The sequence below is a fragment of the Pseudopodoces humilis genome, chromosome 4, assembly GCF_049639895.1.
Source record: "Pseudopodoces humilis isolate 2021_Gansu_Grassland_sample_001 chromosome 4, ASM4963989v1, whole genome shotgun sequence".
NCBI lineage: Eukaryota > Metazoa > Chordata > Aves > Passeriformes > Paridae > Pseudopodoces > Pseudopodoces humilis.
In genome coordinates, this window is record NC_142203.1 from 41,210,353 (window position 1) to 41,226,760 (window position 16,408).

The 16,408-nt window shown below is 36.6% G+C and overlaps 1 protein-coding gene across 3 annotated transcripts in view; it reads left to right on the forward strand.

The window, feature by feature from the left end:
- Positions 1–10,608, forward strand: part of TLE1 (TLE family member 1, transcriptional corepressor) — a 75,985-nt gene extending 65,377 nt beyond the window's left edge. For all 3 annotated transcript variants that reach the window (XM_014252341.2, XM_014252342.2, XM_014252344.2), the window contains exons 15-20: positions 2,290–2,539; positions 4,236–4,483; positions 6,173–6,320; positions 6,717–6,867; positions 7,290–7,366; positions 7,519–10,608. In XM_014252341.2, coding sequence (XP_014107816.2) covers positions 2,290–2,539; positions 4,236–4,483; positions 6,173–6,320; positions 6,717–6,867; positions 7,290–7,366; positions 7,519–7,626 — 982 coding nt within the window. In that variant the 3' untranslated portion in view covers positions 7,627–10,608. The remainder of the gene's footprint in view (positions 1–2,289; positions 2,540–4,235; positions 4,484–6,172; positions 6,321–6,716; positions 6,868–7,289; positions 7,367–7,518) is intronic.
- The last annotated feature ends 5,800 nt before the right edge of the window (positions 10,609–16,408 follow it).

Consider the following 16,408-nt stretch of genomic DNA (forward strand, 5'->3'; position numbering starts at 1 on the left):
CAGAACATTTAAGCTGTAACCTTCAAATAAAAAAAAAAGTCATGGACAAGTAGATTATTCATCTTGGACATGCTGGAAAAAATTGCCTAATATGTGCTTAATTGTTTTGCTTCAGTCCATGATAAAAGCAAGGGCGGGCTGAAACTTCAAAGTTGTGCGGTTCTGTGTACTCTTACTGCTAACAAATACTCTGCAACTGACTTTGATCTGGAGCCCAGGATGGGGCCAAGATTTTCAAGGTCTTAAATGCTATGACTCTTTTGTTGAATTCCGTAGATGAACCCGAGCAGTTCAGCCTCAAGCAGTCTTGTTGTCACTCCTGTTCTGCTTCCTCTCCTGTCCTGTGTCCGATATGTTTAGTGAATAGCTACTTCGGGACAATCTTGTCTCTCTTCTTTTCCACAGAAAGGAATGGGTTTCTAGTTAAGTCTATCATTTCTGTAATTCTTCATACAAAAAGCCAGAAAGGGTCCCAGTGGGACAAAATACATTTAATATACTGTATGCCTTATGTACATGTAAGGGAATGAACACTGCACTTCCTTTCTTATCTTACATTTCCCATTCCCGACATTTCTGTGATAAAAAATACGTCATCTTTTGTGCTTGCTCCTCTTCTATTTCTGTGTACTCTCTGAGCAAGCTTTCTGCTTGTACATCCAACCATGTTGAATACAGGAATCCAACCATAAATGAATACAGGAATTGCATACATATGCACTATTAATTTTTCCTCTGTTTAAGTCCAGTTACTGTTACTGCTAACCAGCTTTTACCCTTCACAGGAAAAACTGTGTTGTTGCATGGGTTGATTGTTTCCAGTCTTACTTTCTGTATGAAAAAGCTGTAGAGTTCTTTCATCTCTCCTCATGCTTTTTCAATGGAATATCTTATGCCCAGGAGTAGAGCAGATTCAGTTGCTTTGTGATGTCTGTTCCAGAACATCAAGGCATCGTCCTTGTTCCTTGTTCCTTTATTTCAAAAAAATTCTTGGGAACACATAATATCTTGAAAATACTAGCTCATTATTCAGAACAGAAGATTTAATAGAAATATCTATTGTTGGGTTCTTGGAAGATAGATGTGATGCTAATAGTTGAGCTACAGTGATTGAAGATTTCTGAGGAAGAAAGTAGATTTGGAAAAGAAAGGGAAGTTCTGAACAAAGGAATATATTAGAAAAAGATCTAATATCAGTAGGGAGATGGCAGCTCATTAGTGAAAAAAAAAAAGAATACTCATGTCTCACCATTTTTATCCACTTTGGCCTCTTGAAGGATGCTGTTGATGTAACAAAAGCATGAGCTATAGATGCACCTACAACACAAGTAAAAGAAAAAGATCTCACTAGTACAGCAAAACCCAGCCTTTTACACTAGTGTGTTCATAATTAGTTAAAATAAGGAAACAAACAACACCCCTGCACCTGAAACCTTTATTAGTTGGTGTTTGTAGCCTTGTCCTTGAGTAGAGCTGAACTTAAACTTTTCAGTGACCATGAAAAAATAATTTCATGTACTTTCTATGTGTACATACACTGTTTTTATTCAGTGTTAGAATGTCACTTCCTCAACCCTCAGTTTCCATAAACTTGAAATCATACAATGAATACAAATAAAACATTTCTGAAGTGCTTAAAGTACCTGGAAAACTGAGCTGTTCATGTTTTTCATTATACTTATTCACAAAAACAAAATTATGAGAAGATATTATCAGCTTTCTGATGAAATCTGTGTGCAACCACTCCATCTGTTTCTATGTTCTGTTTAAAACACTACTTACTGGCTAGAAAGATGGGTATATGAGCACAGCCAGTGGTGACGTTAAAGATGAGATGCAGGAATCAAGCAAAACTTCTGCTTGTGATACTGCAAGGCAACAGGTGCAAGCCTCGTGGAAGAATGAGAGTAGTGCCTGGTGAGGGACTGCTGCTGTCGGACTTATGGTGATGAGACTTATAACTGCTAGCTAGAAACCAGAAAGGTTTTTTGATTGTCTAAGTAGCTGAGGGATAGCAGCCATGACCTTGGTCTGTAGAGTTAAGGGTGGAATTTAACCTGCTTCCCCATTACACAAATACTTCAGCTGAGGCAAACTGAAAATTTCTCCTGTGAATCCTTGTCTCCTTCTGAGATTTCATCTGCCTGTATTACTTGGCACTGTAGCTCTGATTTTTGTGGGATGATTAGCAAAGAACTAAAATTAAAAATACTGTGTTTTTCTTGCACTGAAGTTATGTAATGGCTTATTTTTTAAATTGTTTTGTCTTCTCTTTCCCTTCCCCAAAAGAGCCTACTCCTTTCATGTTACTGCAGATGGTCAGATGCAGCCAGTTCCTTTCCCTCCTGATGCCCTCATCGGTCCAGGAATCCCTCGCCATGCCCGTCAGATCAACACCCTGAACCACGGGGAAGTTGTGTGTGCAGTTACCATCAGCAACCCCACGAGACACGTCTACACGGGTGGGAAGGGGTGTGTCAAGGTTTGGGACATCAGCCAGCCTGGCAACAAGAGCCCTGTCTCTCAGCTGGACTGCCTGGTAGGTGAACAGGAATTTATGCACAAGGGTAACTTTTCCTTAGAGGCTCAAAAAAATAAAAATAAAAAAATTAAAAAAAAGCTGGCCTTGTTTGGATTTTGTTCATGTTAGGAGGAAATAGAAGGCATATCTGTTTCCTGATGTCCTTTTTTTTGTTCACACATAAACGGTGTTACAGAGAATAGTGCTGGTTTGTTTAGTGATAATTATCACTAACTATCTGCTGTCAAATACCAGATTAGATCAGATTTATGAATAGAATGTGTACATCATGTTTTGAATAGAATGTTACACTTTTTTTTTCCTTTCTAGTTATACTGATGATTCTTGTGCATGAGTTTAAAAGGAATGTAGCTTGTCTTATGCAGGACTACATAGAACTTTCCTAGGCCTTTTATTTACATAAGGAGCAAAAACTTCATTTTTGTAAGATGATAGAAACCACATACTGAAATAATATGACACAGTACCAAAGGTTACTTTAAGTTTTGCTCATGATCTACTAGTTATACATACAGGCAAATTATTTTCGCATGAGCAGGGTACAGAAAGGACTGGGTGCTGGTATATGTAGCTGAAAAGCTAACTCAAGAAAGGTAATGCTTCTCACTAGAAGCAGCATAGAGATTTGTGCAGTGTTAGCTGAGAAGACTTAACATTGTCAAGCACAGCAATACGTATTTTAAATGAAAATTCTAGCTTCAGTGTTGATCCAATTAAATGTGGTGGGAGCTTTTGGGATTTTTTACCCTTTATCTTTTCTTTACTGCATTATTTTCTGCATTAACTTTACATTTTGTAATTGTCTAGTGGTAGTAGTGAAATTTAATAGATATTCTGTTCTGTGGCAGGTATCAGTTTGGATGCAGAGCCTTCATCTTAGTTATGGAGCAGTAATGACTGATTAAGTGAACAGTTTCACTGCCCTACTTACTGCTCCCTTGTTGAAAACTAAAAAAAAACAAACGTAGAAATGCTTTTAACTACTTCTTGCAGTTTTTTTTTCTATGTTTTGATTTAAAGATCTTATTCATCCATTTTGTAAAGAACTGTTGCCAGTCAAGCAAGGATGTAATAAGGAAAGGTAGAAATGTCTTCTGTCACTAACTCCCCGACAGTACCTCTCAAATCAACAATAGTATCGCAAATGAGAGATCAATATGTGCCATAAGAATCATGTTGAACAACAAAGGACCAACATAAATACAGGACTGATACAGGAATCCTTAATCTTTCAACTTTAATACTGTGAATGCAAAATAGTATTTGAAAGAAAAATTCAAAAATCTGAAGGGCATGAGACTAGAATGACATTTTCATACAGGGCTGTTAAATGCCAAATGAAAGGTCATTTGCTTTAATATTTCTATTGTTGCTAACCTTCACTGATGGAGTACATTTGCAAAAAAGCAAGCTTACTTTGGCTCTGTTTTTGTGTAATGAGATAGAAAACTTGCCATTCGTCACGTTTGAAATAGAGTAGACTGTGGCAACAGGAGTCTGCAGTTTTAATTTCTGCAGCTGCAGTTTCTAATTAGTGATGAGAAGTAGGTGTTTACAACCTTTTAGGATCTGCTGGTTCCTCTTCAGTACTTTGGTAATGGAAAAAGTACCAAACTGAAACTTTGATGCAGTCAGAGTTATATTAGTGGTCATTATTGGCAGGCATGTAACTGAGGTGATTTGTGTTGTACAGAACAGAGATAACTACATCCGCTCCTGTAAGTTGCTTCCCGATGGATGCACTCTCATTGTTGGTGGGGAAGCCAGCACGTTATCCATTTGGGACCTGGCAGCTCCAACTCCTCGCATCAAAGCAGAGCTGACATCTTCTGCTCCAGCTTGCTATGCCCTAGCTATCAGCCCTGATTCCAAGGTGTGCTTTTCCTGCTGCAGTGATGGGAACATCGCAGTGTGGGATCTGCACAATCAGACATTGGTCAGGTGAGTCGTTGTTTACAGAAAATTTTAATAGAAGTTACTCTTTGGACAGCTACATAAATATTTATCTCCCTGAATAGGGTTTATGACAGCTAAGTAAATAGTCTCTTATTCAAAGGGGTGGTTTACACCCAAGTTAGGCAGAAACTGGTTTTGGTAGCTTCAGCCTAGTCCTGGAAGATGTGCTTTCAGGGTTGGTCCATAACCTAGTGTAGTCAATGTTAAAGCTCCTATTATTTGGGATTGGTGTGCAGGTTTCTACAAGCAGCATTCTTGTTGGTTTGTTATTGATATGGACTGAACATGCGTTTTAGGGAGTGCTTTGAGGTTTGTTCTTTTCCTTTGTCTTAAGCCTTGTTAAGTGAAAAAGAGTATTTTTAATTCTTATTTAGCAATGGTAAGTAGTAAAATTAGTCTTAAAAAAAGTGATTGAAAGGGTGGATCCTCTCAGTTCTTTAGGAAAGCAAGGGGCTTATATAGGATAAATTTAGTTTATGCTTACCAAAGTAGTGGTGACTTAAAATATTTTGAAAAAAGAGAATCTAATTTGGAAAAGGCCATGATAATTGGAAAGTTCTGAACACAAAAACTAAAGAATATGCTTAGTTTAACTTCCTGTAAATCCATAGTTAGCTGAAAATTACATGCAGAGAGTCATGTTTATATGCATGCAAATTTTACTTTCTGTTGAATCTTTAGGTCAGTAAATACAATTTTAGATATATAAAGTTTTCACTTTGTCATGTGCATGCTTAGTCCCTGTAAAGGTGCACTCTGCCACATCTATGCACATTTATGAATGTCTTGCTTTTTAAATGTCTGCTGTATGTGTTCCCACCACTTGCACGCTGATCTTGCTGGTTGATAGCACATGGAATTTTGAGACCAGAGCTACTAAACAAAATGTGTCGTGTGACCTTTCTGTGGCAGCTCTTGGTGATTCATACCCTTCGTTCCCAAGCTGGTTGTCTTTTCCCCACCCGCCCTCCACCTTTCACACTGAGGCATAGGACTTTGCTAAAGCTAATTGCTGATGAAAAATGCAGGAGCCTCAGAATGCTTTTGCCAAAGGATTAAGAATAACTTGAGATGACCTTCTGGTTGCTGAAAGCTGAGAGTTGCTAATGAGAAGGTTATAAAACAAACTGCACCATTTAGATTTTTCTAATCTCCTGCCACAGAGAATGCAACTTTGTGACTCAGCAATGCTTATGTTTAACTATCTGGATCTCCATCTGGATCCATTTCTATTAGTATATCTGCTTGTTATTTATCTTCTTGACTTGCAGCCAAAGAAAAATACAGAAGCTGTTTTCTGAAATTGGAGGGTTTATTCTCTGACCGCTTTGATTTAATCCAAGTTATCCTTAGTGGTTTTTATTGTAGTTACTGTGCTTTAGTATTCTCACAAGTGGGCTTGGGTTTTTTTAGGTTTTTGTTTTCTTTTTTCAAAAGCTGATAGGAAATATTTGGTTTTATTCAGCTAGCCATTATGCAGTTCATTCTTCTAGCACCTGTAAAATGTTTTTGTGATACTGGTATTTAATGCTTAGTGAGAGGGAGGGGCTGATTTTTGCTCATCGTCAGACACAGAACAGATGACACATGTACAGAGTCCAAAACTAACACCACAACAGTGTTTACCTTGAGCTCTGGCAGGAAATCATTATTCAATCTGGTTTGTTTTATCAGGCAATTCCAGGGCCACACAGATGGAGCCAGCTGTATTGACATTTCTAATGATGGTACCAAGCTCTGGACAGGAGGTTTGGATAACACTGTCAGATCCTGGGACTTGAGAGAAGGGAGACAACTACAACAGCATGACTTCACATCACAGGTAACTGGATTTTCCTACAGCTTTTGCCAATGTGTGGGGTGGGAAGGAAGCCCTTAGGATCAAAGGTAAGACAGAGCCCAGTAGAACTGGCAGATTGTTCCCTCTCTTCCTTTCTCTTCCCCTGCTGCTCATAACACAATATTTTGAAGCTTTCTTATGTGCTTGCTTAGATTACAGAAGGAAATGATGACCTGACACTACTCTTCTCCTATTTTTCTAAGTTAATATGTAAAAACAGCGGTTATTTAGTTACTAGAATTTTGAACTGCAGTTTTGCTATTGTACTGTGTGAATTTGCCCTTATCTCTGTCTCCCTCTCCCAGATAATTTTAGCTGCAGAATAAAATGTTCTATAGGAAAAAAAATTAAAAGGTGTAAATATGGTTTAATTTTCAGATATTTTCCCTTGGTTATTGTCCTACTGGTGAATGGCTAGCTGTGGGAATGGAAAGCAGCAATGTCGAAGTGCTACATGTAAATAAACCGGACAAGTATCAACTGCACCTTCATGAGAGCTGTGTATTGTCACTCAAGTTTGCTTACTGTGGTAAGTTGCCCTGAACATAGAACTGGAGGTCAGGGCTCTTAATTCATGTTTTGCTGATTAGTTATTTCATAGTCATTAGTTATTACATCTCAGTTTCTTAAGTAATGCATAAATATCTCTGCTTTATGAATTCAAATGCACTTATCTACAAACAACCATCTGTTTGTCTAGAGGCTGCTGTGAGGATTGATTCATGTGTAAAAAGCTATTTCTGTTTGAAGAGTTTAGGGATTTCCTAGTATGTAACACACTGCAAATGCACTGAGCATCCACATTGATTGTAAGCAAAAGTACTGTGTTGATTAGAAGAAAGAGCTTTTATAAGGGTAATTACTTAACAGATTAATTTATGTGAATTGAAAACCCAAAATTTGTCAGATGTCTCTTTCATGATTCTGTAATCCTTCTGGTTTGTATTCTAGGTAAATGGTTTGTGAGTACTGGGAAAGATAACCTTCTTAATGCATGGAGAACTCCTTATGGAGCCAGTATCTTCCAGGTGAGGATGATGTTGATTTTAATGAAAAAAAAATAGGCAGAGTTCCAAGACTGGATTCAGATGTCTTCATATATGTGATCTACCTAAAGTGAGAAGATAGAATGAGGGTAAACAGACTTCTTTTTAATGATATATTTCTATTTTTCTTCTAGTCCAAAGAATCTTCATCAGTGCTTAGCTGTGACATCTCTGTGGATGATAAGTACATTGTCACTGGCTCTGGAGACAAAAAGGCTACAGTCTATGAAGTTATCTACTGAAAAATATGATGGGGATATTCTTTTAGTGGTTGAACTGGGCCAAAATTGTTTGTAGAAGTAGAAAGGTTTTGAATTTTTTCAAAGGAACAAAAGTGTTGAGGTTCCAGACCTTGCCATGAAGCTACTCCGGTTTTTCAAAACAGAAGGCAACATCCAGCAACTAAGTATTGGCTACGTGGACCAGACGGAACACAGAGGCAAGACGGACAGATGTAGCCTAGGTTTTTGACATTATTTTTAAAAAGCCAAGTCTACTGAAGAATGTTGGAGCCTTTTATTTTTTTTTTTCTTTTTGTGACCTCATGCAAATTTTTCTCATTGCCTGAATATGGGGGATAAATACCTTTCTGTTTCTTGCATTTCAAGTTGCATTCTGTCCTGTGTAGAGCAGCAGTGTCTCAGATGAACTTGTTTCCTGGTTTTGCATCTTGTGATATGTTTTTGTATTTTTGTTGAAGGTCAAACATTTGTATAAATTGTAAATATATTTAGTTTACTACAGTAAAGGCTTTAGTACCAACAACCAGTCTTCCCCTTTGCCCCCTCCCTGCTTGCCCTGCTTATTTAAAATTAAAAACCTTTTGGGGATATAAGTACCTTTTTAGAAGCAAAAGCAAACACTATGTATAGTTTGAAAATGGTGTCTTATTCTTTATAACTATTCTTAGATTCCTTTATCATACTTCAAAGTAGTTGATTTGACATACTAGGGTATCAAGTCCAGTAGATATTGTCTTGTTCTACAGAAACTTAAAGGCAGTTTTGTACTAATCATAGTGTAAATATAAAAATTGAACATTTCATAAAGATGTGCAGTTTAAGTTTATTCTGATGTCCCATGTATATGTTTTTTGGCAGATACAGTAAATATGTGCCTGATCATAACTCATTTGGTCATTTCTCTAGGAGAGGAGGTGACTTCCCTGTCCTTTTTCCCCCATCTGAACAGAATTCATGTGAGACTGCATTTCAACTAAGTGCATCAGAGCCTTTATTCGTTATATGAGGATGTCTGTGATTAGATAAGCTAGATAAATTGCATCCTTCATGTTTTACAGAGAAGTGGTAGTTAATGACCATTTCCTTTTTAAAGTCTTGTCTATACTTAGATACTCAGGTAAATTTAACTAAATTACCAAAAGTATGAGTTTTACAGGGGATTGCTTAAAGATGATAAATACTTGCAGGGTTGCAAGTGAAGTGAATTAACTTAAACTGGGTTAAACTCGCTTCTTAATTTCTTGTGAAAATATTGACAAAGGAATATTTTGATTTTTAACTAATCCACTCTACAAATTAATTAGAATTAATCTTCCTGAGTGTCCCATGTTACGCAGGCCTTTAGGCTCTATGTATGTATTCATGCTGAGCAATCTTTCAGTCCTTTCCATTGTCACATCGCTGTGTGATATCTGTGAAGAGCCATGATACGCAGCCAGTTACCAAAGCTATGCATCTTCAAGTTTTCTTGGTGTACTCAAGAGCAATGGATGAGGAGAGAATGTGTTCACTTTACTTAACTATTATTTTTTCAGTCTAATGTGTTCTACCACTGTGTGCTAGACAACAAACTTTGCTGTTGCACTGGTGAGAGCCATACATTTCCTACATTCTGTAATTTGGTTAGAATTTCTGTTGCTAATGGAGAGTACAGCTGAACAGAAGGGTGTCTTTAAACAGCTAATTTAGATTACACAAACTGGCAGACAGAAGAGCTGCTTTCTCATTTTGCTAGCATTTGACAATGGCCTATGTCCCTGCTCTTTCAAAGACATGTAGCTAGGAAGAAAAAGTTTGACTAACAGATGCATTGATTGGTTATGGAATTTTTCATCTGGGGGCAAATTTTATCTAAGTTTCTAGTCTGAAGAGACACAGGTTTTCTTTTCAATTTACATGACCATTCTACTAAAACCATTTTATAGCATCTAGAACTGTAATAGCCTTAATGTGTTAACATTGCATTCGGAATGTAAAATGTTACCCCTTCAGGATAATCTGGTCTCCTATAACATTTAAAATTAGCATTCTATCAGTATGTATCCATGTATATCTTTGTTGATTGTTTAGTTGTTAATTTGTATCTATATGAAAAAGACCAGTTTAGTTGCTGGTCATGTGGCTTTCAGACATGGTGGGGCAAAAAGCAGAATGATCAGACTTCAAAGAGTTAACTATATTTGCTACACTGAAATACTGGGAATTGCCATGCCTTTTTAAAAGGGAAAGTTTTAAATCAAAAGGATTTATGAGATTACTTGATTTTTACGATTTTCATATTGAAATTTCTCTGAACATCTGGCTCTGGCAGTGATTGAGTTTAGCAGCACTGGCAAATTTGCTTTATTTGGGACCATTTGGATTTTTGCCAAACTGCTATCACCTTGGCTTTTACTTTATAGGTATCCTTTTGCTGTTCTCTGAAGTCAATATCAGAGGAACCAAGAATGCAAGTATTCCTACACGTCCATATAAATAAAAAAAAAATCTCACAAGTGTAATTGTAATATATGTTGTGACATAGTGCTTGCTAGTAAGATCACATTCTTGTCAATCAGGAGATTAAAAATCATAGTGTCAGGAAAATCACAAAATACCTTGTTTGCTTGGCTTCTAGAATGCAATGTGTCAGAGCAGTTATGGAATCAGAAATTTATGCATGTGAATGAGTTTAATCATATTTGTGACATATATTTTTTGATTATATTTAAGTAATTAATTTCTTTTTTTTTCCCCCATCATATCTACTTTAAGCCTTGAGTCTAAAAACTAGTAGATGCATCTGAAAGCTTCTGGGTGGATCATACATACTTGTGGATGAGTAGTTCTCTCCATTTGCTGTTTCAGAGTTCACTTAATATTTATAAAACATTGTGAGTTTTTTTCATTTGTCAGACAGTAAAGCATATTCTACTTGCAGATGTAATTTTTAATGAAAATATAGATTTCTTTTAATGAAAAAATAGAAGATAGACACTCCTAGCCTGTCTGGTCTACGCAATTACCTAAAAGACGTAAAGCTTGTGAAGCTTAAAACTTCTGTAAGTTCTTGTAGCCCTGTGCAAAGTAGTGGGTGTAAATAATTGCTTATTGAATGAAGAAACAGACCAACCAAGATCAGCAATAACAGAAAAGGCACTGGGAAAACCATATGGGAAAAAGGAAGTACACCAGTAACTATTGTGTAGGTTTGTTTTTTGGTTTCTTTTTGTTTGTTTGTTTGGGTTTTTTTAGGTTTTTTTTGGGGGGGGGGGGAGGCAGGTGGGTCAATTTAATTACAGTCCTAAAAGATTCCTTTGGTTTGCCCCTTTTTGGGACAGTCTTTGTGTGCTGGGTGGCCTTCAGTATTCAGAAATATTTGAATGCCACTCTGGCAAATGCTAGTGCTGGATAGAAGCAGGGTGTCCTTGCAAAAGACATTTTGGATTGTCAGTGCAAACAACAACTGATGAAGAGGGGATTTGTGGTAATACCAATTCAACTGAACAAAATCCTTTGCTAGCTTTAATATGTATATTTTGTATATGTGCACTTGGCATAACCCTTCATAAATCAATTGTGCAGAAAGTCATTATATCATTCCACACAATATATTGGTCAGTTTGACAGACTTTCTTTTTGATTATAATTCCAAGCAACAACAGTTCGCCATGTTAGTCCACAAGCCACTGGTACTTGAGAAAGAAGTTTCATCTACATTAGTTCTTTCTAACTCATTTGGCATTTCAAAGGCTTTTGTTCCTTTAAAGGAAAGAGAGGCACTAAATGAACATATTTTTCAGAGACTGTTATAACAAACATTATTTTTTAATATAAACATCAATGTAGAATCTGTTATGTAGTCTCATACATACTTCTGTGTATGAATGATTGACAGTAATTTTTGGGTCACATTTTTGCATTGGCAATACAAGTAGAATTTCAGAAGCTTTTAAGTTACTCAAGTAACAACTCAAATTGACAAACTGATTTTTGGTTTTGGTGTTTAATTCTTGATAGGGTTTTTTGCTTGTTTGTAATTTTGTGGAACGATTGGCCCACTTAGGTGCCATGGGATTATGTAGTCTAGTTAGAGTAGTCTTTCATGTTTTCTATTATATTGGTGCAATTTTGAGTTGATGGGGAAATTCCACCATTCTGTTAAGAAAGGTGGATTTTGAAGTTTTTGGGGTAAGGAGGAGTACTGACTTCTGATTTCGCACTACTGATAAAGTGTTTACCCCTTAAATCATTTCACTGGATAATCTGGACTGATTCCAACTGTGCTGTCTCCTTGAAGTTTTCTTTTTTTTCTGCTACCACAAGTGCACAGAGAGAATTTGAGAAGGTAGGTCTATGTAAGACTTCAGTCAATTCATTCTGTCCTGCCAGACAGACATACTTTATTATGTAATGGGGAAGGCGTGTGAGCAACTCAGAGTTGAACCTGACAAACACCAGAATGCAAGAGGGTTTCATGGCAGAAAATTAATGGACAGAATTGCTTCAGAAAAGCCCTCCAAGACCATCTAGTCCAACCTTTGAACATCACATGTAAACTAAACCATAGCATTATGTGCTGCATCTAGTCATTTCTTGAACACCTGTGGGACGGGTGACTACCACCTCGCTGGGCAGCCTGCTCCAATGCTTGGCAACTTCATCCATGAGAAAATTCTTCCTGGTGTCCAACCTGAATCTCCCCTGGCTCAGCTTGAATCTGTGTCTTCTTGTCCTGTGGCTGAGAGGAGAGGCCAAGTGACACCCAAGTTGCTGCAGCCTTTTTTCAGGGAGTTGTAGAGTGATGAGGTCTCCCCTGAACCTTTTCTCTAGGCTAAACAATCCAGTTGAAAGTGGACATTTCTTTGATATCCATAAACATCTAATCATCTCATCCTAAGAGGAAAGGGAGTTAACTCACAGCCAGTTCTCAACATGTACCACTATCTTTTATTTCTGTAGCTAAAGATCTGCTTCCAAGCAATTGATAATCCCATTTTAAGCAACAAGCTCCCAAATGTCCCATTGCAGCTTAAGTGCTTAGTGCAGTGTGGTAGCTTTTGCTCGGGAAACCAGACATACAAGAACTGGGTGCTTGAAAAGTCTGCCCTATGGGTCTATCTTACTGACACTTCTGAGAAATTTACCCAGAATTTCTACTCAGCTGCATAGGAGAGCTCAAACACTAACTGAAACATTTTCTAAATCAGCAAAAAGTGTGTTTTGAACAGATTTTAAGCACACAGGTGGACTTACGGGTTTTTTGGTTTGGTTTGTGGTTTTTTACTACTTTCTGTTGATTTATTTCTTTTTTTCTTCTGGCATAACTTTAAAAAAGTATAAATTGAATACAACAAGAAAACATGAAGGGAAATCAGAAGAATGAATAATAGTCTTCAGAGGGCAGAATGCTGTTGAAGATGCTGTATCTCAAAGCAAAGAACCTATTGCTTCTTGATATGTTAATTCATGAGAGAGCTGTGTTTCTATTTCCTTGAGGCTAAAGTGCTGCTCAGAAAACTAAATACCAAAAAAATTCTGTTGCAGGGACAAATGTTGGTTATCATCTTCAAACCTGAGCAGTTTTTTTTGTGGGGTTTGGTTTGTTTGGGGTTTTTTTTTCCCCATAATTCTTAGATCTGGTTCTCACAGTTCACTCCAAGAAGCTGAAAAGAAGCTGTGTCCTTTCTGACTCTGTGCTCTGCTATGCATTAGTAAGAATTTAGTTGCCTGTTAATGATACATAGTATACAGGAAAATCCAATTGAATATTTTAGTGATAGCTCCGTAATTGTATTGAGCAGTGTCTGCTGTAATGATTTTCCTTACTAAAGCAAGCACTCGTATATAAGATACCTGCATTATTCTATACTCATACTTTTATTGTTTATGGAATTCCTGGTTTGGCATAGTTGACTCTTCCTAGAAAAAATTCTGTGGTGGCTTCTGAGGTAAAACTTAAAATTATGAGATTTTTCCTGTCCTATAATTTCACATATGATTTTGCCCATATTTTTGTAAGGTTATGTTGATTTATAGAAGAGATGCTGCAAGGAACACTAGATATTTCTATTGTGTACAGCTTGTCAAGGATTGCCTTTGCTGTGTTCACAGCACAAAGGTATCTCTCAAACCCTGTTTCTATCTGTTTTCTGCCAAAAATGAGTTTGAGGTGAAGATAACACATAGTCTGGAGAGCAAGTAATCAAACACACTTATCATTATCCCTTTTGTCTACTCTGCCATTAACATAGAAAATGAAGATGATAGCCTGTAACTGCAAACAATAAATGCTGTTTTTCCTTTGAGCACTGATTTTAATGGCAGTTTAAAGAAGTTAACAAGCAGAATGAAGGGGTCTTAAATGAAAGTTAAGCCATAGCAGTTGGAAACTGAGAAATCCTTGTTACTTTCCTGGTAGTGAGCCTAATTTGTTTAAAATAAAATGCATCTGCTCATTTCACAGTCTTTGTCACACTTCCTTCAGCGATCCACAGTGGATTACCCCCTTACTTTAAAAACTGGCTGCAATTATGATAAGCTAATAACTTTATTTTTTGGTTTGCTGTAGTACAGAATTTTGCAGACCAGTGAAAATGCCCTTTATTCTTAAAAAAATAGTCAGCTATTGTTTTGGGGTTTTTTTGCAGTTGGACACAATTTATTTTTAAAATTTAGGTTTCAAAGAGATGCATAATTTGATGGCTTTGCAAATTCAAAGTATTTTCTAATTGCTGATAAATCAGCCAAACACTGCTGTTAAGTATGTAAATGTCCTTAATGTCAGCCTGGTATTTGCTTAGCATGCCATGCATGCAACAAAACTTCGGAGTGATTCAACTTTGTGGCCACATTAAATTTACTTACTGGGATAAGTTTCCTTTTTCATACAGAAATCAGTTTACTACCATGCTCCTTTGTGTTTCCTCCTGAATATACATTAGATCTCTAGAGATTGTTTTAATGAGTTATACATACATAATGCTTCTAATTTTTCTCTGTCTTTCTGATTGTTAATTATGTGAGATGTGTATTTCTGACAGCAGTTGAGTGAATATTCACAAATATATGATATAATTGAATTTTTGAATGTGTACTTCAAGAAGTTTATAGACTTGTATAGATAAAACATTGATTTTCATTTGTCAAATTCAAGATTTTCAAGTCCTGATACTCTTGTATTTTTATTAGTGAATCTGTTTAAGGAAATACTTCTGGATTTTGAATGGTTTTCATAGCTTTTTTTATTTGCTTATGTAGATACTCTTCTTTGTTGAGTACAAGTTATTGACCTTGTATTCTATTTATAAATCTTCCTGGTTCTTCAGTATTTTATGTAGCTGTAACTTATTAAAAACCACAAATATGAAATGGGGATATTAATGACAAGTGGTTTAAATGTGAGAGTTCCAAAATGCATGTTAGAATATTTCAACACTTTGTTCACTGTAATTTTACATTTTTTCATTACTTAAGTAATTAAAAAAACTCCTTAGGGTTGAATTATAGTAAAATTTTATACATCTCAGTACTAATTTTGTCTCCCAGTGGACAGCAATAATTTAGATGGGATTGTTTTTACTCTACCTAATTTATTCTTGGGTAGGGGGGAAGGGGAAAAATATTAACCTTGCAAATTTTGCTAATTATAATAATTTCATTACTATTGTATAACCTCCATGCCTTCAGAAATTTGTTCCTCTGTGTTTTGAAGAAAACATCCAGATATACAGGGTTCTGTAATAGAATGTGTTTACAGTATTTATCCCCTGGGTTAGCTATAACAGTAAGGGGAAGTACAGTGATAGATACCACTTGCAATAGTTGCTAGTGCTATGTGCCTTTGAATCATTTGCTTTAGTTACTAATTTTTTTTGTAATCTTAGGTGAGGTGAGCAGCTTTAAATCTGTTTCATTTCTACTAAAGTGGATATGATAATACATTCTTAGAGCTTTACTTGTCTTGCTCATTTTAAATCTGCAAGGTAAATTGTTGCATGGATGGTTTTGAACTGATTTGACTGTTCAGGTTAACTTCTTAGGTTTCAAAACCTGCTAGAGTAGAGGGAGAAATTACCAGTTATATTTGGGGGGCGGGTTTTATTGCTTTCATTTTGTACTATATATCGGTGGGACTTTCGTACCACAGTAGGTGTGCTCACAGTTTTAATGTTCCCCTAGTTTGCTCCATCTGTTTCATTTGAATTTAACTTACAAATTAATCCCTTTTCATAGGTGTCTGCTTTGTACCTTAACAAGTATTAAAATAATCAAAATATCACTGTTTGACAGAGACACTATATTTCTCTGTTTGTGATGTGGATAGCGTTTAGCAGGGCTTGTCTAGTCAAAGGGCAGTTAAAACAGTAATCACACATGGTCTGTGTCTAACTGTCATTCGTAGAAAAAGTGCAACAAAGTGATATGTGGTGATAACAATTTGGAAGGAAAAGAATATGAAATTCAGATAGCAGCTTGAACGATTTACTGTTAGCATGGGGCCCAATAACACTACAAAGCTATAAACTCTGTCTTTCTAGATTGCCCAGTTAGGTGGCAGAGATGCAATTTGTCTTTTCTGAAACCGCCTGCTGCTAGCTAGCTCCATCTCCTGTCACAGCCTATTAGCTCCCCAAGAAAATTGGTGGGAAATTGCCTGCAGATTGTAGGAAATTGCATCTCCAGGCCCTGGAAAAAATGTAGGATAGCACAACACTGATCCTCCCAGAGCAGCTATTAATATAGCAAAAGCTGACCTTTGGCATGGTGTGAAACGACTTTGCTGAATAAAGACTGTATTATG